This window comes from Molothrus ater, chromosome 4 (genome assembly GCF_012460135.2).
Source record: "Molothrus ater isolate BHLD 08-10-18 breed brown headed cowbird chromosome 4, BPBGC_Mater_1.1, whole genome shotgun sequence".
Classification (NCBI taxonomy): Eukaryota; Metazoa; Chordata; class Aves; order Passeriformes; family Icteridae; genus Molothrus; species Molothrus ater.
The window spans coordinates 71,679,145-71,702,545 of record NC_050481.2 but is presented as its reverse complement, the minus strand read 5'-3'; the positions used below and the strand labels follow the sequence as shown (position 1 = coordinate 71,702,545).

The following is a 23,401-nucleotide window of genomic DNA, read 5'->3' as shown; positions in this document are numbered from 1 at the left end:
CTCTGTCCGGCCCGGCCCAGCCCAGCCCGCTCCGGCCTCACGGTCCCTCACGGTCCCTCACGGTCCCTCACTGCCGGCCCCGGCCCCGGCCCCGCCCCCGCCTCTATCCGGGCACTTCCGCTGCCCGCCAAAACCCCCGCGCGCGCGCGCTCCCGTAGCCCCGCCCCGCCGCTGCCCGCCCACCAATCACCGCGCGGGAAGGGAAGCTCGCGGCCCGGCCCCGCCCCCATCGCTGACCAATGGCGGCGCGGGGAGGGGGCGGTCCCGGCGCGTGCGCTCGCGGGGCGGGTGCGAGTCCCTGACGACCGGGCGGGACACGGGGACAGCCGGACACACGGACACGGTGTGGGGGGGGGACCCACGGACACGGCCCGCCGCCATGGAGCACGGCCAGCAGCAGCAGGAGGAGGAGGAGGAGGAGCAGCAGCAGCAGGTGAGCACGGGGTCGGGCGGGCGGGAGCAGCCGCTCACCGACGGGAGCGGTTGTGTGCGAGTCTGTGTGTCCTCCCTATGTGTGTCCGTGTGTCCCCGTGTCTGTGTGTGTCCCTGTATCCGTGTGTGTCCCTCTGTGTGTGTATGTGTGTCCGTGTGTCCCCGTGTCCGTGCGCCACGCTGGCTCCTCACGCTGCTGGGGCTGGGGCAGCCGGCCGGTGTCACCTCTTGCCCCGTGAAAGGGCTCTTAAGGGGTCACCCCGCCGGAAAGGGGGACCCGGCTGGCCCGAGCCCCTTCCCGGCTCCCAGCAGGGCCCGACCCCGACCTGGTCCGCCGGTGCCCCCGGTCCCTCTCTGCCCCTCGGTGCCCCCGGTCCCTCTCTGCCCCTCGGTGCCCCCGGTCCCTCGGTGTCCCTCTCTGCCCCTCGGTGTCCCCGGTCCCTCTCTGCCCCTCGGTGCCCCCGGTCCCTCTCTGCCCCTCGGTGCCCCGCTCTCTGCCGGGATAAGGGTCCCACCGGCTCCGGAGCGCCCCTGCTCTCCCAGGAGAAGGCTGTGTGCTCTGTCATTGTGCTGATTACAGGCTGATAAAGATGCGTTGTTCCCCTCGGGGCTGGTTCTGCCCCGGGGACAGGTGAGTGCGGCTGCCGAGCCGTGACCTGCAGGGCACTCAGGGACAGGGGCTGAGCCCAGCAATTACAGCATGGTTTGGGTGGAAGGGACCTTCAAACCCACCCAGTGCCACCCTGCCATGGCACGGACACCTCCCCCTGCCCCAGGCTGCTCCAGGTCCCCTCTGACCGGGCCTGGGGCACTGCCAGGGGTGCAGGGGCAGCCACAGCTGTGCCAGGGCCTCCTCACCTGATGGGGAAGGATTTAGTCCCAAAATCTCATCTAAATGCCTCAGCTTTTAATTTAAAGCACTTCCCTCTTGTCCTTCCAGTATCTGCCAGTATAAAAAGTTGTTCCTCTTTTTTAAAAGCCACCTTTAGGTACTGGGAGGTGCTGGAGGACTCCCTGGAGCCTCCTTTTCTCCATGGAGGGCTCACACAGCTCTGTGCACTCAGCTGTGCTCACATCCCTGCTGCAGGCTGGGAGGACATCCCTGCAAGTGCTGTCCCATCAGGGCCATGCAGGAACCAGTGTCCTGCTGAGCTGGCACCCTGTGAGAGCGTGGGGCAGGAACTTGTGTGGTTGTGGCACTTGGTGGTGACTGCCCCCTGTTCTCAGAGGGAAAATTCCGAGGTGTGACAGCTCCAGAGCTCAGAGAGAGGTGCAGCAGCCACGTGGAAACCTGAGGTAGATGCCTTGGCAACTTCTGGAAACCTTCCCTGGAGGAAGGACAGGCTGGTGCAGGTTCAGTGTCACCAGGAGAAATAACAAAGCTGGAACAAAGGATGGGAACAGCCATGGGAGTCACTGGGACATCCTAAAGGCCAGGAGAAATAACAAAAGCTGGCACAAAGGATGGGAACAGCCATGGGGAATCACTGGGACATCCTAAAGGCCAGGAGAAATAACAAAGGTGGAGCAAAGGATGGGAACAGCCATGGGGAATCACTGGGACATGCTAAAGGCCAGGAGAAATAACAAAGGTGGAGCAAAGGATGGGAACAGCCATGGGAGTCACTGGGACATGCTAAAGGCCAGGAGAAATAACAGAAGCTGGAACAAAGGATGGGACCAGCCATGGCAGTCACTGGGACATGCTAAAGGCAAGGCTTTCTGATGGGTATGGCACTCAGTGGAGGTTTAATGCAGTTTCCATCAGCCCTGCAGCAGCAGCAGGAGCTTCCCTGGGTGCTCTCAGGAGGGACAGCAGGACTGGATGCTGCACTTTGTTCTCCTGTGCATGTAAACAGCAGTACCATTCCTGGGAGTGCAGTTCAGGCAGTTCCCAGCCAGCTGGGTTCCAGGCTGTGCTGTTGGGGAGCAGTGAATTCCCCTCCTTTTCTGGTGTCAGCTGGTTCTGCTGAGCCCAGGGCAGTGTGTCTGGTGCATTTTGGGTGCTGCTCTTCCCTGATGGCCACTGCTCCCTGTGTGTTTGTGTTGCCCTGGTGTGAGTGCTGCTCTGACAACCCCAGTGAGCCCTGGCAGTCCCAGCTGGAGCTGAGCCCTGCTGCCCTGACACCTCTGCTGTGTCCTTCTGCTCCTTCTGGGGTGATTTCAGCTCACTGCAGAGAATCACCTCTGGGATTTGGGAGCTTCAGGCTGCAGTTTCCCAGGGGTATCCAAAGCAGGAGTCACCTGTGCTGCTGTGCCCTGCTCACCTGTCCTGGCCTCTGGGCCACTGTGTCACACCTTGTGGCAGAATCCAGCACAGATCTGCAGTGCACTGGGGTTCAAACTGCCTTTAAAAACTTCTGCTCAACACTTCTTGAAGTTTCTGCTCACTGGGGAGAGGCTGGGAGTGATGGCCCAGTTTGTGGCAATTTAAAGGCGTTCTGGGCTTTAGAGTGTAACAGGGGGAGGAATTCTGTAACCCACAGAATGAGGCTTCCTACTGTTTGGAGTTCTGAGGGAACCATTCCCTCCTTGGCCTCATCTGGATCCTCTCCTGTTTGGGGCTCTGAGGGAACCATTCCCTCCTTGGCCCCAGCGGGATCCTGTTCTGTTTGGGTCTCTCTGGAGGGAACCATTCCCTCCTTGGCCTCATCTGGATCCTGTTCTGTTTGGGGCTCTGAGGGAACCATTCCCTCCTTGGCCCCAGCTGGATCCTGTTCTGTTTGGGTCTCTCTGGAGGGAACCATTCCCTCCTTGGCCCTGGATGCCCTCCTGTTGGGGCTGCCAGCACAAGGGACAGGCCAGAGGGTGGCCTGAGCCTGGGGAGCCCTGGGGCAGGCAGGGCTGGGCACACAGGGCAGGAGGCTGGGCTGGGAGGAGGAGGACACAGTCAGTGGTGCTTCCCTGCCACAGCAGGGCTTGGAGAAGGCAGAGGAGGGGTCCTGGAGGTGCTCAGGGGTGGGACCTGCAGACTGAAGGTCTGTAATCCCAGGGGGCAGAGCAGCTGCATCCATCCCTGGTGCTCCAGCTGGATCCATCCCTGGTGTTCCCAGCTGCATCCATCCCTGGTGCTCCAGCTGGATCCATCCCTGGTGTTCCCCGCTTGCATCCATCCCTGGTGTTCCCAGCTGGATCCATCCCTGGTGTTCCCAGCTGCATCCATCCCTGGTGTTCCCAGCTGGATCCATCCCTGGTGCTCCAGCTGGATCCATCCCTGGTGTTCCCAGCTGGATCCATCCCTGGTGCTCCAGCTGGATCCATCCCTGCTATTCCAGCTGGATCCATCCCTGGTGTTCCCAGCTGGATCCATCCCTGGTGCTCCAGCTGGATCCATCCCTGCTATTCCAGCTGGATCCATCCCTGGTGTTCCCAGCTGGATCCATCCCTGGTGCTCCAGCTGGATCCATCCCTGGTGCTCCAGGCAGATCCCTGATTCCCAAGTGGATCCCTTGTTCTGCAGACAAATCCCTGGTTCCCAGGTGGCTCCATCCCTGGTGCTCCAGCTAGATCCCTGGTTCTCCAGCTGGATCTCTGGTTCCCAGGTGGCTCTCTGGTGCTCCAGGCAGATCCCTGGTTCTGCAGACAGATCCCTGGTGTTCCCAGGTGGCTCAGTCCCTGGTGTTCCCAGGTGGCTCAGTCCCTGGTTCCCAGGTGGCTCAGTCCCTGGTGTTCCCAGGTGGCTCAGTCCCTGGTTCCCAGGTGGATCAGTCCCTGGTGTTCCCAGGTGGCTCAGTCCCTGGTTCCCAGGTGGATCAGTCCCTGGTGTTCCCAGGTGGATCAGTCCCTGGTTCCCAGGTGGATCAGTCCCTGGTGTTCCCAGGTGGCTCAGTCCCTGGTTCCCAGGTGGATCAGTCCCTGGTGTTCCCAGGTGGATCAGTCCCTGGTGTTCCCAGGTGGATCCGTCCCTGGTTCCCAGGTGGATCAGTCCCTGGTGCTCCAGGTGGATCAATCCCTGGTGTTCCCAGGTGGATCAGTCCCTGGTTCCCAGCTGGATCAGTCCCTGGTGCTCCAGGTGAGTTCCTGTTTGTCCCTGTCCCTGTCCCTGTCCCTGCCCTGCAGCGGTGGCTGCTGACTCCCAGTGGCCCTGAGCTCTCACTGCACTGGGGGCCGGGGCAGAGCCAGGCCAGGCAGGGAAGCTCCGTTCAGCCCTGATCTGTGCATTATTAACTCTGCCCCTCAAACTGCTGGACCCGTGCCTCGTTCTCAGCCAGGACTGGGGTGCCAGCAGTGCCTCCAGACCCAACCCCTCCATCCCTCCTGCCACCCAGGCACCTCCACCAGGGATGGGTGAATTCTGAACTGCTTTTTATTGTGCAGCCATCCTTGGGCTTCCCGAGGCCTACAGGAGAGCCCCAGCCCTGCAGCTTGCCCAGAGTAAATTGCTGCCATGTTCAGCCTGAGCATGAGCAATGCCCCAGTGCAGAGCAGAGTGCTGGGGTGTCCCTCCTGTGTCCCTCCCGTGTGACAGTCACCAGGGCAGGAGGGAGCAGCCTCAGGGAGCTGTGGGCTGGGTGTTGGGGAGGATCCCTGCCCAGAAGGGGTGCTGGGGCTGCCCAGGCAGGGCTGGGCTCAGTCCCTGCAGTGTTGCAGGCTCGTGTGGGGCTGGCAGGGCTGGGCTGGGGCTGCTCTCAGGTGTTGGCAGAAACCAGGGTGTGTTTGTGATGGCCTGGCAGATCAGCTGGCTGCCATCAGCTGTCTGGGGAGATCTCTTTCCCTTTCTCCCTGGGTTTTTATTTCTCCCATATTCTGTTGTGGGATATTCTCAGTGGTCTGTGGGGCAGAATAACACAAGGAGAGCTAACCTGGATGTTGAAGGTACTTCAAAACCCAGTAATGTTCATATTTCTGCCCATGAACTGCAGCATGGGTTCAGAGCTGCTTCTCCAACTCTCCAATTCATGGTGCTGTGTGCTGTGGGGGTGGCTGTAATTCAGCTTTATTTCTGTCTTCACCCCTCTTTATGTATTTAGCGGCAATGTATTGAATTTCAGGAAGAAAAACGTTGTTAAATTTCCTTCATTTGATTTAAATGATGTGGGAGCCCTCAGAGATGATTACACCCATTTAGTAAATCCTTCCTCCTGCCTGCAGCTGCCTGGTTCTGTGCCCTGGTACAGCCAGTGCTAATGTGGGGCAATGTCTCACCCAGGTGATCTCCTCAGGGGTGCTCTCTGGAGCAGGGATTAAACTGGAATAGTGCAGCAGAGTGTGCTGCTGCCCCTGCATTGCTCCCCTGCATTGTTCCCCTGCTCAGGAGGGGCCATTCCTGGGGGGTTTATCCAGGGAGCTGCCCCTGGGCCTTGGGGAGGCACAGCTCAGCCTGGAGAACCCCTGGGTGAGAAGTGGCCAGGAGGGGATGGGCTTTGCTGGAGGGTCTGCTGGAGTCCCCATCCCTGGAGGTGCCCAGGGAAGGGCTGGAGGCGGCACCCAGAGCTCTGGGCTGGGGACGAGGGGGATTGGGCACAGGAGGGCTTCTCCAGCCTCAGGGACCGCGGGGTGCCGTGGTGCTCTGACTCAGTGGCTCAGGGGTGCTGATCCAGAGCACTCCCTGGATTCACATGGTTGGGAAGGGAGGGCTGGTGCCCAGGAGGGACTGGCTGCTGTGCAGGTGCTGATCCAGAGCACTCCCTGGATTCACATGGTTGGGAAGGGAGGGCTGGTGCCCGGGAGGGACTGGCTGCTGTGCAGGTGCTGATCCAGAGCACTCCCTGGATTCACATGGTTGGGAAGGGAGGGCTGGTGCCCGGGAGGGACTGGCTGCTGTGCAGGTGCTGATCCAGAGCACTCCCTGGATTCACATGGTTGGGAAGGGAGGGCTGGTGCCCAGGAGGGACTGGCTGCTCTGCACACAGTGGTGGTGGTGATGCTCAGGGTTTGGGGGCCGAGGTGGGCAAGGAGCCTGCCTGCTCCAGGGCACTCTGGCACTCTGCATGGGCTGTAGGAACACCCCAAGCATGAGGGGCTGCAGCCCAACCTCTGCTGCTGGGGACGGCCTGAGCACTTCATGTATTTCATATATTTCATGTATTTGATAGATTTCATATATTATTTCTTGTATTTCATTGCCCATGAGGCAACTGAGCACACACTGCAGTGCAAAGCAATAATCTGTGTTTTTATCCCTTTTAGCCAATTGCCAGCACTTCCCCTGCCCTGCTTGGAGGGAGGAGCTGCAGCAGCAGAACCCAGGAGTGCAGGAGCACTGGGGTGTCCCTGGGAGCACTGGGGTGTCCCTGGGAGCACTGGGCTGTCCCTGGGGTGTCCCTGGGAGCACTGGGCTGTCCCTGGACCAGCCATCCCTGGGATCAGCCATCCCTGGGTGTCCCTGGGGTGTCCCTGGACCAGCCATCCCTGGACCAGCCATCCCTCAGGAAAGGGGTGCTGCTGCCAGGGTGTATGCTGAGCTGCTCTGGCCTGGGCTGAGGGTTAATTAGGTGATTGCAATTAACAGGAGGTGCTGTGTGTGTGGAGTGCAGCCCTTGCACTGTGCTGCAGTCCCAGGGGATGTGCTGGATGTGCTGCCAAGTGTGGGATTGCTCTGAGAATTCCCTCCGCTCTCAGTGTCCAGAGGCTGAGCCTTACCAGCCTGGTCTGAATCAAAATCTGGATTTCCAGCTCGTGCAAAAGCTCTGGCTCACACAGCAGGGCTGTGGGAAGGAGCTGTAAGCCCTGAGGGTGTCCCCAGAGGCAGAGCAGCTCCTCAGGGCAGTGCTGGGAGACTCCCAGGACTCCCCTGGTCCTGCCACAACCCAGGCTGAGGGTTTGTGTAGGAGCCCTTCAGAATCAGTGCTGGCTTCTCTCAGTTCTCACAGGGAGGATGATGATGATGATGATGATGATGATGATGATGATGATGATGATGATGATGAGCAGTGTTTCTCCCCCCAGGAGCCCTGGTTCTGGCTGGCAGCAGAGCTGGGCAGCAGCTGCTCCTGGGACACCAAGCTGGGCCAGAGCTGTGCCAGGAGGGGCCTGTTGGAGCTGCCCACGCTGGAGGAAGGGCTGCTGCCCTCAGCAGAAGCTTCTGGAGCTGCAGACCCTGCCTCACCCCTGGGTATGTCCAAAGGGATTGCTGCACAACGGGTATTTTACTGCTCACTCAGTCCCAGCCTGCATTTGACCTTACCTCAGTGGGACGTGAGGTTTACAAAGTGTGTTTGGGGTGATTTTGTTGCCAAAGCCCCCCTCAAGATGAGGTGCAGGGTTTGTGTGCCTTCCCTGGATCTCCTAACATGAACAGGTTCCTTTTGTGCCAGGTAAAGCTTTGCTTTGCTTCCCTGTGGAATTCAGGGTGAGCCTGAGTGCAGCTGCCACCCCTGGCAGTGTCCGGGGCCAGTGCAAGGTGGCCATGGCAGGGACAGGAATGGAATATCTCTGAAATATCTGTAAAATCCCCTCCACCCAAGCCAGTCCATGGTCCCAGTCCTCATTGCTGCCCTCGGGTTTGGGTGCAGTTCCTGTTGCTGCTGCTGAGATTGGCAGTGCTGCACTCCACTCCAGCCAAGGTCTCTGCTGCTTCTCATCCCTGCAGGTCAGTCACAGATGGCCTGAGAAACTCCAGCATTTAATATTTCACCTTTGTGCTTCCCTGCTTCCATTCATTTCCAGAGTACCCTGGTCAAACCCAGCCTCCAGTGCAGTTTCTCAGCCCAGGGGTTCATTTTGCAGGATCCCTCTGCAGAGCAGGAGTCCCCTGGCCATGAGGACGTTCCCTTTGTGAGTGCCCTTGCCAAGGGGTGCCTGAGTTAGTGCCTGTCCTGCACCAGTGGTGCTTCTTCACAAACACAATTACTGAGAGGCAGAAAACAGAATTGTGGTATTTTAAAATAACCCTTCTGTGCTTACAGTTGAGTGCAGTTTGAGCTGTGCAGGTTGAGCTGTGCAGGTTGAGCTGTGCAGTTTGGGTTGTGCAGTTTGAGCTGTGCAGGTTGAGCTGTTGGAGTTGTGCAGGTTGAGCTGTTGGAGTTGTGCAGGTTGAGCTGTTGAGCTGTGCAGTTTGAGCTGTTGGAGTTGTGCAGGTTGAGCTGTTGAGCTGTGCAGGTTGAGCTGTTGGAGTTGTGCAGTTTGAGCTGTTGAGCTGTGCAGTTTGAGTTGTGCAGTTTGGGCTGTGCAGGTTAAGCTGTGCAGTTTGAGGTGTGCAGTTTGAGTTGTGCAGGTTGAGCTGTGCAGTTTGAGCTGTTGGAGTTGTGCAGTTTGAGCTGTTGAGCTGTGCAGTTTGAGTTGTGCAGTTTGAGCTGTTTGAGCTGTTGGAGTTGTGCAGTTTGAGCTGTTTGAGCTGTGCAGTTTGAGCTGTGCAGGTTGAGCTGTGCAGTTTGAGCTGTTGGAGTTGTGCAGGTTGAGCTGTTGAGCTGTGCAGGTTGAGCTGTTGGAGTTGTGCAGGTTGAGCTGTTGAGCTGTGCAGGTTGAGCTGTGCAGGTTGAGCTGTGCAGGTTGAGCTGTGCAGTTTGAGCTGTGCAGGTTGAGCTGTGCAGTTTGAACTGTGCAGTTTGAGTTGTGCAGTTTGAGCTGTTTGAGCTGTGCAGGTTGAGCTGTGCAGTTTGAGCTGTTGGAGTTGTGCAGTTTGAGCTGTTGAGCTGTGCAGTTTGAGCTGTTGAGCTGTGCAGGTTGAGCTGTTGGAGTTGTGCAGTTTGAGCTGTTGAGCTGTGCAGTTTGCCATTCCCTGTGCCAGCCTGCCTTGCCTGTGTGCAGCTGCTTTTTGGGGTTTGTTTGGGAGTTAAACACCACTCAGGGCCTGGAGTTAAAACTGCCTTGGGGACTTCCTCGCAGCAGCTCTTGAGGGGTTGATGAGTTTGACTTTTATTCTTTTAATGCAAAGCTCTTGGAGGTTTCCATGAGTTTTTGAGATGATTTTGCTCCATCCCTGGTGAAGGAGCCTGCAGGAGGAGCAGGAACATCTTGGGTGGATTCTGGTTCATCCCAAACCCTCTGAGGCCCAGTCCCTGCCACCGTGGCTGTCACCCTGGGTGTCACTGTGGGTGTCACCCTGGTGGCTGTCCCTGCTGTCTCCTGTAACACTTACTGCAAAGATTAATTGGCTCTTGGTAAATTCTTGTGCCAAAGGTTCCTGTTTGCACCTCCTGACAGGTTTGTTTTGCACAGACCAGGGCAGGTAGTGAGGGGAGAAGGGAGAGGGAGCACAGCACAGGCTGGGTTCACTCACAGCACCAGTGATCTGCTGCATTGCAGCCACCTGGGAGATGTTTTTGAAGGGTTTTTCTCCTCATGGAATCAAAGCCATCCTGGGCTGCCTCAAGCTGGGTCTGCAGGCAGTGTGGTGGTTACAAGCTGTGTGTGCATCACTGGGAGTTGGTGCAGAGGGAATCAATCCCATTTTGGTAGCAAAGTGAGGTTCAGGACAGAGCTCAAAGTGGGAGGACGTGGAGGGCTGGCCATGCCTTGTCCCTGCCCATGCTCTGGGCAGGATTCCTGTGGTTCAGGTGTTTTACAGCCCTTTTCCTCATGTTGTTATTTGCAGAACTGGAAGCCATTTAATCAAGGAGAACTTCTTGATATTTGTCCAGCTCTGTGTTTGCAGTGCAGCTGGAATTAAGGAGCAGGCAGAAGGCCCTGCAATGTGCTGAAAGCTGTGAGGAGCCTCTGTGTGCTGTTTGATCTGCTGCTCCCTGGAGATGGGCTGCAGGCTTTGGGTGTGCTCTGCATTCCCAGGTACAGGGCAGAGCTGAGAGGGAAGGGAGCTGCAATCCTCACTGATTCCTTCTTCTCCTCCTCACAAAGTGCTTGGCTTCCGTGTCAGGAGGGGAGGAGTGACAGTGACAGTTGTACTGCAGTGCTCCTGCTGCTCTGGGGAACAGCTTGACAGAGCCCAGGCTTTGGTTTTGTTTTGCCTTCCCTTTTTATCCCCCAAATGGCAGCTTGACTGTGGCATTCAGACTTGTCAGCAGGCTGGGAGAGCGAGTCCAGGCCCAGCTCTGCCTGCTGGCTGAGCTGCACTCAGGAGCCTTTTGGCCTTCAGAGTGGCAGCAGGAGAAATCCCAGATTGACAGCAGGAGCTGAGGGAGAGCAGCACGGACGTCACTGCCTGCTCCCAGCCCGGGCTGCTGCTCCAGGCCTGGCCCTGGCTGAGCACAGCCCCCCGAGCCATCCTGAGCATCCCAAATGGGCCCCGGGAGCTGTCCTGGGCATCCCAAATGTGCCTGCCCCAGGAACTGTCCTGAGCATCCCAAATGTGCCTGCCCCAGGAACTGTCCTGAGCATCCCAAATGTGCCCCAGGATCCCTCCTGAGCATCCCAAATGTGCCCCAGGAGCTGTCCTGAGCATCCCAAATGTGCCCCAGGAGCTGTCCTGGGCATCCCAAATGTGTCCCAGGATCCCTCCTGAGCATCCCAAATGTGCCCCAGGATCCCTGAGCATCCCAAATGTGCCTGCCCCAGGATCCCTCCTGAGCATCCCAAATGTGCCCCAGGATCCCTGAGCATCCCAAATGTGCCCCAGATCTATCCTGAGCATCCCAAATGTGCCCCAGATCTATCCTGGGCATCCCAAATGTACCCCAGGATCCCTCCTGGGCATCCCAAATAGGCCCCAGGATCCCTCCTGAGCATCCCAAATGTGCCTCAGGATCCCTGAGCATCCCAAATGTGCCCCAGGATCCATCCTGGGCATCCCAAATGTGCCTGCCCCAGGAGCTGTCCTGGGCATCCCAAATGTGCCTGCCCCAGGATCCCTCCTGAGCATCCCAAAGGTGCCCCAGATCTATCCTGAGCATCCCAAACCTCCCCTCCCTCCCCTGCCTCTGCTGAAGGTCTGTGCTCTGAGGTTTTTGTTGCTTGGCAAACGCTGCCTGGTCCTTGAGCTTCTCTGGGGGGATTTGGGGTTTCTGGAGTTCCCTGGGAATGTTCAGTCACTTTCTCAGCTCTTGGAGCTTCTCAAAACAAATGTGGAGTGGCACTTAGGTGTTTGTTGGTATAATAGAGCCTGAAAGCACTCATTTATCAGCCAAATGTTGTGATTTATGGGGTGTGTGTATGTGTCTGTATATGCACATTTACTTTATTAATCTGTGTACACAAAAGATTAGCAACATCTGCTTTTGACAGCTTTGTTTCCCAATTATTTTCTGCTCCCTCCCTTAGTCCTCTTTGTTTCTTCATTTCCAAAGCACACCCAGATTTTTTTTTGTGTGTGTGTGTGGAAAAACGTTTTCTTTAATCACTCCTGCTTTTGAATTTAGGTTGAGAATACATTTTCATTCAAAGTGGAGAAGTTCAGCTGAAATCAGAAAAGCTTGTTTTCCTCCTCTCTTGCATGACTAAAAATAAGGTGCCAGTTCTGCCACATGAAGTGTGTCATGATGGGAGCTGACAAGTCTGATTTGGTAACTGCAATTAATATTATTTGTTCACTAATGCCTTGTTAAACAGAAAACAAGATTTGGGAGGGGGAAAAGTCCATCTAACAGAGCTGAGAGAGTTCAGATTCCAACTTGCTTAATGTTTCTTAAAAAACCCTGGTTTGCATGCTGAATGCAATTCTGTATGCAAATTAATCTGCTCAGTATTCCCAAGTGCCACAGTGAAATATTCCTGAAGTGAGCTGTGCTGAGTGGGCCAAGCGCCCTGGAAATGCTGTGTGCTCCCAGTTCATTGCTGGAGCTGGGAATGTCAATCAGGCTGGGTCAGTGCCAGCCCTGAACACACCCTCTGTTCTCTGGGTGTTGGGGGCAATGTCAGGGCCATCGCAGGGGATCAGCTCAGTCCCCTGTTCCTGGTCTTAAATCAGGATTCAGAGTGATTGAGTCCTGTCACTGTCTCAACCCCATCACTGCTCCAATCTCTTGATCTGTCACTGTCCAAATCCCCCAGTCCCCTCACTGCCCCAGTCCCATCCCTGTCACAATCCCAATGCCATCCCTGCCCCAATCCCAGTCCCCTCACTGCCCCAGTCCCATCCCTGCCACAATCCCAATGCCATCCCTGCCACAATCCCATCCCTGCCCCAATCCAATCCCCTTACTGCCTCAATCCCATCCCTGCCCCAATCCCAGTCCCCTCACTGCCCCAGTCCCATCCCTGCCACAATGCCATCCCTGCCACAATGCCATCCCTGCCCCAATCCCCCAATCCCCCAGTCCCCTCACTGCCCCAGTCCCATCCCTGCCCCAATCCCAGTCCCCTCACTGCCCCAATCCCATCCCTGCCACAATCCAATCCCCTTACTGCCTCAATCCCATCCCTGCCCCAATCCCAGTCCCCTCACTGCCTTAGTCCCATCCCTGCCTCAATCCCAATGCCATCCCTGCCACAATGCCATCCCTGCCCCAATCCCCCAATCCCCCAGTCCCCTCACTGCCCCAATCCCATCCCTGCCTCAATCCCAGTGCCATCCCTGCCACAATGCCATCCCTGCCCCAATCCAATCCCCTTACTGCCTCAATCCCATCCCTGCCCCAATCCCATCCCTGCCACAATGCCATCCCTGCCCCAATCCCAGTCCCCTCACTGCCCCAGTCCCATCCCTGCCTCAATCCCAATGCCATCCCTGCCTCAATGCCATCCCTGCCCCAATCCTAATCCCCTCACTGCCCCAGTCCCATCCCTGCCCCAATCCCAATGCCATCCCTGCCTCAATCCCATCCCTGCCCCAATCCTAATCCCCTCACTGCCCCAGTCCCATCCCTACCTCAATCCCAATGCCATCCCTGCCCCAATCCTAATCCCCTCACTGCCTCAATCCCATCCCTGCCTCAATCCAATCCCATCCCTGCCACAATGCCATCCCTGCCTCAATCCCAATCCCCTCACTGCCTCAATCCCAGTCCCATCCCAGCCCAATCCCATCCCTGCCCCAATCCCATCCCTGCCCCAGTCCCACTGTTCCCCCCCAGGGGCTGCCCCATCTACCCTGCTTTGGGGTGAGCTGTTGGTGGAGCAGAGCCCTGAGGAGCTGCTGTGTTCCAAGCGAGCTTTGAGGAACATTTGGAGGAGCTGGGGGTGCTCAGGCTGGAGCAGAGGAGGCTCAGGGGTGCCCTTATTGCTCTCTACACCTTCCTGGAGGGAGGCTGCAGACAGGTGGGGTCGGTCTCTGGCAGAGCCAGAGGACACAGCCTCAAACTGTGTCAGGGAAGGTGTAGGTTGGATATTAGGAACAAATTTTTCACCAAAAGAATAAAAAGTACTGGGATGCTCTTCCCAGGGAGGTGGTGGAATCACCATCTCTGGATGTGTTTAAAAAAGGCTGGCCATGGCACTTGGTGCTGTAGTCAGGTTGAGGTGCGAGGGCTCAGGTTGGACTCCATGATCTTAGAGGTCTCTTCCAACCTCATCATTCTGTGATTCTGTGGTTCCTTGGTCCTGCGTTCCTTCCTTGGCTCTGCTCCCTCTGTGCTGCCCTTTGCTCCTGTCCTTGTTCACACCTGCACGTGTGTCAGAATTCATTTTGCCATCCAGCTCTGGACTGGGCCCTCTGGAGCTCCTCCTGCTGGCACACTGCTCAGGAATAGCTGCTTACACCTGGATTTTAAGCTACATCTCATTGCCTTTCTCCAAGCTTCCAAAAAAGCATTTTAATCGTATTTGGTATTGCAAATTCAGTTATTCTAGCTGGGTAATTATCCTCTCACTACCTAGACTTCTAAAGTAATTTAAAAAAAGTTAATTGGAAGCAGTAAATTAAAAATTAATGAGCAAGGCTGCCTTGTGGTTGGCTGCCCCTGGTCAGGTGATGCAGTGGGTGGAGATGCCTCAGGCTGGAGCTGGTGGAATGAAAACTGGAGTTTTTGGTGTAATGATCATTTTTCTGATTTGATTGTGCTCCTCTAAGTGCTGCACACTGTGGCTTGTCTGAGTGGCTGGAAACTAATGAGCCTAAATTAAATTAATGGCATTTCTGGGTTAGGAAGTCATTCCCTTGACCACAAATAGCTCTTTCCCTTTCAAAATAAAACCCTGTTTAGAATACTGGGAGCATTGTTTTGCACCCCTCAGACATGTCTGTAGTTATTTACACGTCTGACACCAACTCAGAGTTAAGAAAAGGAGAACCCCCCCAAACATACAGTTACATCTAAACCCCACAGATCATTTCATATATATTAGAGTTGTTTTATTCTCATGCTATGAACAATTTCCATTTGTTTTTGTAAGGGAGGGGGCTCCAGGGGTCTGGGTGGGATCTTTGGGGATGTGCAGCTGGGGTCTTTGGGATTGTGGGGCTGGGGTCTTTGGGGATGGGGGGATGGCGTCCTTGAGGATGTGAGGCTGAGATATTTGGGATTGTGCAGCTGGGATCTTTGGGTACCTTTGGGAATGTGCAGCTGGGATCTTTAGGGATCTTTGGGATTGTGAGGCTGGGATCTTTGGGGATCTTTGGGGATGTGAGGCTGGGATCTTTGGGTGTCTTTGGAGATGTGGGGCTGGGATCTTTGGGTATCTTTGGGAATGTGCAGCTGGGATCTTTGGGTATTTTTGGGACTGTGAGGCTGGGATCTTTGGGGATGTGAGGCTGGGATCTTTAGGTATCTTTGGGACTGTCAAGCTGGGATCTTTGGGTATCTTTGGGGATCTTTGGGGATGTGAGGCTGGGATCTTTGGGGATCTTTGGGGATCTTTGGGACTGTGAGGCTGGGATCTTTAGGGATCTTTGTGTATCTTTGGGACTGTGAAGCTGGGATCTTTAGGGATCTTTGGGTATCTTTGGGACTGTGAGGCTGGGATCTTTAGGGATCTTTGTGTATCTTTGGGACTGTGAAGCTGGGATCTTTGGGGATCTTTGGGACTGTAAAGCTGGGATCTTTGGGGATCTTTGGGACTGTGAAGCTGGGATCTTTAGGGATCTTTGGGTATCTTTGGGACTGTGAGGCTGGGATCTTTGGGGATCTTTGGGACTGTGAGGCTGGGATCTTTGGGGATCTTTGGGACTGTGAAGCTGGGATCTTTGAGGATCTTTGGGGATCTTTGGGACTGTGAAGCTGATATCTTTAGGGATCTTTGGGGATCTTTGGGACTGTGAGGCTGGGATCTTTGGGGATCTTTGGGACTGTGAGGCTGGGATCTTTGGGGATCTTTGGGACTGTGAAGCTGGGATCTTTGAGGATCTTTGGGGATCTTTGGGACTGTGAAGCTGATATCTTTAGGGATCTTTGGGGATCTTTGGGACTGTGAGGCTGGGATCTTTGGGGATCTTTGGGACTGTGAAGCTGATATCTTTAGGGATCTTTGGGGATCTTTGGGACTGTGAGGCTGGGATCTTTGGGGATCTTTGGGACTGTGAGGCTGGGATCTTTGGGGATCTTTGGGGATGTGAGGCTGGGATCTTTGGGGATCTTTGGGACTGTGAGGCTGGGATCTTTGGGGATCTTTGGGACTGTGAAGCTGATATCTTTAGGGATCTTTGGGGATCTTTGGGACTGTGAGGCTGGGATCTTTGGGGATCTTTGGGTATCTTTGGGACTGTGAGGCTGGGATCTTTGGGGATCTTTGGGGATCTTTGGGACTGTAAAGCTGGGATCTTTGGGGATCTTTGGGACTGTGAGGCTGGGATCTTTGGGGATCTTTGGGGATCTTTGGGACTGTAAAGCTGGGATCTTTAGGGATCTTTGGGGATCTTTGGGACTGTGAGGCTGGGATCTTTGGGGATCTTTGGGGATCTTTGGGACTGTGAGGCTGGGATCTTTGGGGATCTTTGGGGATCTTTGGGACTGTGAGGCTGGGATCTTTAGGGATCTTTGGGGATCTTTGGGACTGTGAGGCTGGGATCTTTGGGGATCTTTGGGGATCTTTGGGACTGTGAAGCTGATATCTTTAGGGATCTTTGGGGATCTTTGGGACTGTGAAGCTGATATCTTTAGGGATCTTTGGGGATCTTTGGGACTGTGAGGCTGATATCTTTAGGGATCTTTGGGGATCTTTGGGACTGTGAGGCTTGCTGCCAGCTCTCAGTGCCCTGTTGGTGTTTTCTCTCCCCCAGATGTCCAGGAGAGCAGATTCTCCCCCTGCCTGCCTCTGCTGCTGAGCCCAGCCCGGGCTGAGACGTTCCTGCAGGGATCCCAGATGGATTTCCTGCCCCTCAGGTGGGATGGGGCTCCTGGGGCTGGTTCTGCACTGGGTAATGGGCAATGGCAGGTTCTGGGCTCAGAAATGGGGGTTTGGGGCTGTGTGGGGAGGAGGCACCTCTGGGTTCTGCCTTCAGGAGCGTTTGAGCAAGGGAGAAGCAGGATCAGGCTCCTCTGAGCTGGTCATGCTGAGGTACCTGGGGAGAATGGGAAAATGAGGAACTCCACCCTCTTCAACATCTCTGGAGCCTTCTTAGACTCTGGAATAAACTTCATGAAATTTTGGGGACAAAGATCAGGTTTCTGTATTTATAGGAGTAAAACATACATGGACAGTGTTGTGTTTCATCAATGCTGGAGCCAAATGTGTAATTTACAGTACAAATTTGGGGTTAAATGCATAAAGGAAGAGCTGTTTCAGTAAAAGGCTTTGTCACCTTCATTCTGAGGTGCTCTGCTTCATGGAATAATATTTATTAGGCTCTGATAGTGTGTTTAATATAAAGGAACTATTAATTAAGCAATCCCCAATATGAGTATTAGAACTTTATAGGAATTTTTTGCTTATCTGAGACCTGGCTGCTTTTATGTCCTTTAAAAAAATAATTGATATCATGAACTGAAGTAGGTGATTTATATTAAAAAATCACAGGCAAGCTGAGATGTAAGTACATGTTCCATATTTTACTTAGCTAATTTTATTTATTTATGTAACTAATAATAGCCTGTCAGTAAGAAATGTTTCAGTCCTAAACAGGTGGAACAATATTGCCATACTAAGTAAAAGTTGATGTTATTATTATATTACTTTTGAGCCTTTGTTTTATAGGAGATTTTTGATATTTCTTTGCACTCCTTTGGGTTTTGGCCTCTTAGGGGTTGCATTTATGGGTATTTGTGTGAATATTGGTAACCTCCAGTTGTCACTGATGTTCTTTTGCCTCTGATTTAAACCAGAAAAGTTGAAACAAAAGAAATGCTCAGGAGTTCCCTTTCCTTGCAGAGGAGTCCCGGATGTTTCTGGAGCATCCCTGGAGCGTTCAGAGCCTGCCCCCATCCATGGCAGTGCATCCCTGAGGGGCCCAGCCCTGCCCAGTCCACCCCAGCGCCCCCAGCCCGTGGCACAGGAGGATCCTGGAGCTGCTCCCCAGCCTGGGGAGCCCCTGGGCAGCCAGGGGGACAGTGGGGACAGTGGGGACAGTGGCACTGAGCAGGAGGCACCAGCACCAGCCTGGGGCAGGGGGCATCCAGCACAGCCAGCTCCAGAGCAGGGGCTGGGACAGGGGCTGGGGCAGCCCTGGAGCACAGCTGCGAGGGACGGACAGCCCTGTGGTCACTCCTGTGGTCACTCCTCCCGGGACAGTGATGGCCCAGCTGCTGGCTCGGAGCTCTCAGAGGGGAACAAGGAGTCCCCAGGGCAGGAGGAATCCTCCTCCTCCTCCTCAGGAAACTCCTCCTACACAACTGCACTGACCAAATTCTCTGAGAAAAGTGACAGGGGTGTGCAGCAGGCAAAGGTGAAAGTGGCTGGGAGTGGAGCAGGAGCCCTGGAGAAGCTGGAGAAGGGAAGGAAGGCGCCTGGGCTTGGTTTGTCACATAACTCCTCTGCTGGCCTGAGAAAAGGCCGTGCCAGGAACTCGTCTGCTGAAGATGCTCTTTGTGCAGCAGCTGCTGGGGCAGGCAGAGGGAGGCTGCAGGAGCCTGGGGTGCAGCCCAGGGGCTCCCAGGGGCTGCAGGCAGCTCTCCTGGGCCAGCAGCAGCCAGCAGGGAGGCTGGGGACAGAGGGGCTGCTCCCTGCTGGGACACCCAGCCTGCTCCAGCCCCAGGATGCTGCCCCCTGCCCTGGGCATTCCCCAGAGCCTGCAGGCAGCAGGGATGAGCTCACTGCCTCGGACTGCTCCATACAGAGGGGACACAAAGCCACGGAGATCTCCCCTTCCTTCAGCCTGGGCGGGGAGGGCTCCTTCTCCCTGCTCCTGCCTCATCCCAACTTCCAGTCCACTCCAGGGCTGTTCCTCAAGACAGCTGGGAAGGCAGAAGGGCCTGGTGGAGGCCTGGTGATGCTCTCAGAGCTTCAGGCCTCTCCTTGCTGTCCCAGTGAAGAAGCCCCAGGGATGTCCCCTGTCCCTGGGGAGCAGCCCCCTCCCCAGAGTGCTGTGGCAGAGCCCTGTGGGCGTTGGGAGTCCCTGCAGCTGGAATCTCCCTGCCCTGGCAGGATCCAGTCCTTCCCCTCGCTGGGCTTCCTGGAGAAGGTGGGAGCCTGGCACCTGCAGGGTCCTGCTGCCAGCAGCTCCCGTGTGCCAGGTGCATCTCCCCCTGCAGGGAAAGCCTCCAGTGCACCTCCCAGGCCTTCAGGCTGTGCTTCAGCAGCGCAGAAAAGCCTGGGAGACGCCAAGGGCAGTGCTGCTCGTGCCTGCAGGGGCACAGGCTCTCTGGGAAGTGTGCATTTCCCCCCCTGTGACCTGCTGCCTGCCCTCCCTCTGAGCAGGTCCCAGTCTGACAGCACCATGAACCTGTCCAGCAGGAGCCCAGCAGCAAAGGGGCAGCAGAGTCCTGCTCTGGGGGGCTCCGACAGCCCCAGCCCACAGAAGGTGCTGCCTGGATCCCCTGCTGGAGATGTGCAGAGCAGCACCAGGCGAAGCTCAGCCCCAGATGTGTTTGTGTCCAGTGCTGCTCAGCTCCCTCCGAAGGATGGGAGCTCCCCAGCTGAGGAGCGCCAGGACTGTGAGGAGAAGGGAAATCAGTCCCTCAGCCTCAGTATTCTCAGTGGTCACAGCATCACGGACAGCTCTGGAGCCGTTCCCTTGGAGAGTCTCAATTTTCCTGTCGGTCCTGAGGAGCCTCAGGGGGCCCTGGTGGAGCCCAGGCCCTGCCCCAGTGCAGGAGGGAACAGCCCCACTCCCCCTGGAGCAGCCCTGGAGACTCCCAAGAAAGAAGAGTTGAATATTGAAGAAAGGATCCCGGTAAGTTTGGTCCTAATTCAAACTCTGCTTCCAGTTTTCCATTTTTTCCCTAGGTTAACCATTTCTTTTCCCAGAGTTATCCATTTTTTTCAGTTATATGGTTTTTTTCAGAGCTTTCCGTTTGTTTTTCACTTTTCCATTCCCCCCACTGCTGTTTTAGGAGAGGTTCTAATCACTACAAGCCATGGTTTTACACAGGGCTGTGCCACAGTTCAGCCTATCTTAAATAGAGGTGGAAAATAACTTTTAGTAATATTTAACATAGACAAAGACAGGGTTGGACATGGGAAAGGCCTCTTGTCTTTCTCGGGGTAGGTGAGTGTCAGGGTGTGGGAAATGGATTTGTAGAGAATTCTCAAAGTGTGCAAACCTTGAGACAAGAAATGCTGTTTTAGAAATGCCATGGAATGGACAGACATTGCTGAGAGAGAAATGGAACCAGAAACAAGTTTTAAAGGATGACTTTGCAAATAAGCCTGGATACTTTGGAGAAACAGAACTGTGAAAGGTGCATTGTAGTGGGACCCACGAGGGGTAATTCTGAATGATTGTCTTTAAGTCATGTACAGCATGGTGTGCCTAAAGCTGATAGACCAAGAAACACTTAAAGTGCATGGTAATTATGAAATAATTAACTTCTAATTGTGATGGCGTGAATTATAACATCTGTATTGTCTCACCCTTCTGGTGAGACTGAAACTGGAATAAAAGTTTGAAAGCACCTCCCAGTTACCCCGTCACTGGGTCAGAAAAGGCTTAATCCCACACCAGGGGAGCAGGAGGAGAGAGAAGGGGGAGTTGGTGGCTCTCTCAAAGATCAGGCTCTCCTTGTCCAAATGTGAGGTTTCAGGCTCAGGTGCTCAGTGAGGAGAGCTGCAGGAGCAGCAAACCCAACCTGACTCCTTGGAAATGAAATTTCTTTTTTTCCTGTGATTTTCTCACTCTGTTTTTTCACTGTGTTCCAGTTTCTGAGGCCTCAGTTCTGAATTCTTGATGTGTTCCTCACCTTCAGAGCCTCTTCATGCCTTCCCTCCTTTCTGTCCTGTGTAGCTGATCCAGGTTTTTCCTGATGGGGCTGGAACCGGGGGAGAGCCCTGTGCAGCACCTTCAGGGCACTAATAGCTGGGAGTGGTGGAGCAAATGAGATGCAGATTTATGGTAATGACAAACATGTAATTATCCTCTGAGTAAGAGGCTGCTCCTCTCACAAGATGACTCCATAATCACCAGGTCTTTGGGAATGTGCTCTGGAAGCTCTTCTCACTCTGTTGTCTCTGCAAACCCGTGGTGAAACAAATATAAATATTGGAGGGAGGGTGTTTGAAATGAAATTCATGAGACAGAGAGATGACTTCTGTTCCTGGCTATAATTACACACTCTCCAGCCTGGTTCTGGGGAATGCTGCTCCCATAAATCCCTGGAAGGTAAAGGAGATGAGGTCACTTATCTGGCTGTTCATGTAGAAGTTTATGATAAATTCATAGGAAATGGAGCTGGCTGTGATGTGTAAGGTAATTTATTTCATTTTCCTGGCTAGTTTAGGACATAGTGTGGATGAGTTGAAATTAATTTGCCCTACAGGTGATGAAGCCAAGGAAAGTTTTGGCTGTTTTTTTCCTGCATACAAGGTCTGTGTGTAAACCAGCTCTGACAAAAGTGCTCCCAACTATTTGCCTGGAAGGTTTGACCAAACTTGTCCTAAAAAATGAGGAGCTTCCCTGCTGCTGCCTGGAATTCCTGAGCCTGCCAGTGTTTCCTGAGCAGCAGCTGAGTGGGGAGGGAGAAGGCTTTGAACCCAAACCTTTGTGTTTTTAGCTCAAACCTTTGTGTTTGTGTGGAGATGGAGTTTCCAGCGGCAAGATGGGAGCTCAGGCTGCCCTGGGCAATGCAGTGCCCACTCCTGCAGTGCCCAGTGTGCCAGGAGAGCTCAGGATCCATCCCTGAACTGAGTGCTGATTGTTCCTGATCCCTCAGTGCTGATTGCTCCTGATCCCTCAGTGCTGATTGTTCCTGATCCCTCCTGCCCTCAGTGCTGATTGTTCCTGATCCCTCAGTGCTGATTGTTCTGATCCCTCAGTGCTGATTGTTCCTGATCCATCCCTGTCCTGAGTGCTGATTGTTCCTGATCCATCCCTGTCCTGAGTGCTGATTGTTCCTGATCCATCCCTGCCCTCAGTGCTGATTGTTCTGATCCCTCAGTGCTGATTGTTCTGATCCCTCAGTGCTGATCGTTCCTGATCCCTCAGCGCTGACATTCCTGATCCCTCAGTGCTGATTGTTCTGATCCCTCAGTGCTGACATTCCTGATCCCTCAGTGCTGATTGTTCTGATCCCTCAGTGCTGATCGTTCCTGATCCCTCAGCGCTGACATTCCTGATCCCTCCTGCCCCCAGTGCTGATGGTCCCCGTTTCCCTCCCAGGTGTACCTGCGGAACCTGGGCATCGAGCAGTCCCCTGGCACCATCCTGGCCCCGTTTGTGCCCCGCGGGCCCCTCCGGGAGCTGGAGTTCTCCCCCTGGGGGCTCAGGAGCCTGCAGCCCCCCCTGGACACCACGGCCCTGGACAGGGTCCCCCCACAGGCTCAGGGTATGGGGGCTCTGGGGGATGGGAGGGTTTGGGGTTTCTTTGCTTGGGTGAGGTTATTATTAATAACTAATTATAATTGTTAGATATTATATTATATTATATTATATTATATTATATTATATTATATTATATTATATTATATTATATTATATTATATATGTTGTATATTATTATTATATAACTAGGATTGTTATATATATATTAACTAATTATAATTAGTTAATAACGAATAATTATTGGGTTAGGTTATTAATAACGAATCATATTTTTTATCTATTATTGCATAATATTAATATATGTTATATTGAATTATATTATTGTATTATATTATTATAGAATTAATATTATTAATAATATGAATTTTTATTACATAACTATATGTTATTATATTACTATAATTGTTATATATTGTATAAAAAATTATAATTTTAGTTAGTTAATAACTATTTGTTAGTTATTATTGGTTAGGTATTATTAATAACTAATTGTTTTTGTTTTGTAACCTGGACTTTTAAATTTAATTACATAATATTACTTAAACTTATGAAGAGGGTGAAGAAGAAGGATTAGTTACTGTTTTACATATATAAAACTTTTGTTTTATATATGACTAAATACTATATAATACTGTATACTAAATACTGAATAATACTATAATTACTATAAATTACTAAAACTTTACTATCTATTTTTATATTTTACACAAAACTTTAAATTCTAAGTTTTCTACTTTGTGACATTACATACATTTATTTAAGCTATACCCTCATGATCTGAGTTTTATCATGCAATTTTGGAAGCTTTCTCTACGGTCTCAGGCCAAGTGTAGTGTTTTCCTGAGAGTCGGTGCTTTCTAGCTCAGAAAGTGTGAAACCCTCAGTACCCAGGGTTCCAGGAGGAGGCACAAACCCCATTCCCCTGGGGTTCAGGGGGTTCCTGGCACTCCATCTTTTGCCATGCCAGCAGATTTGGGCACTGGGCAGTGTTCAAACCTCTGCAAAGCTGGCCCCTGTTCAGGAGTGTGGCTGTGGGGCAGCTGCCAGGCACACAGGGCCTTTATTCCCTTTATTTCTCTTTTTCCAAGAGTCCTGCAGAAGGAAATGGTTTGTATCTTGAGACTGAAGGACTGGGAGCAGACCTTTCCTTCTTGGGAGAGGAATAATTATTGGTTTCTTTGGCATTCTGGAATTTCTTGATATGTTCGGTGTGATGAAATGCTGTCAGTGTTTTTGTAACTGACCAGATTTGTTCCTAAATCCATCCACCCATCATCATCATCACCCAAATTAGTGTGGTTTTGTAACACCCAGCCCTGCCAGAGCTCCAGGAGGGTTTGGACACTGCTCCCAGGTGCACAGGGTGGGATTGTGCAGGGCCAGGGGCAGGATGGGTGATCCCATCCAACTCTA

The 23,401-nt window shown here is 53.6% G+C and overlaps 1 protein-coding gene across 4 annotated transcripts in view; it reads left to right on the top strand.

Annotated features, from left to right (window-relative positions):
- The first annotated feature begins 302 nt into the window (after positions 1–302).
- ALMS1 (ALMS1 centrosome and basal body associated protein) overlaps positions 303–23,401 on the top strand; it is a 58,454-nt gene continuing 35,355 nt past the window's right edge. For all 4 annotated transcript variants that reach the window (XM_036382849.2, XM_054514630.1, XM_036382847.2 and 1 more), the window contains exons 1-5: positions 303–433; positions 7,321–7,486; positions 16,358–16,460; positions 17,446–19,405; positions 21,827–21,992. In XM_036382849.2, the coding sequence (XP_036238742.2) occupies positions 380–433; positions 7,321–7,486; positions 16,358–16,460; positions 17,446–19,405; positions 21,827–21,992 (2,449 nt within the window). In that variant the 5' untranslated portion in view covers positions 303–379. The remainder of the gene's footprint in view (positions 434–7,320; positions 7,487–16,357; positions 16,461–17,445; positions 19,406–21,826; positions 21,993–23,401) is intronic.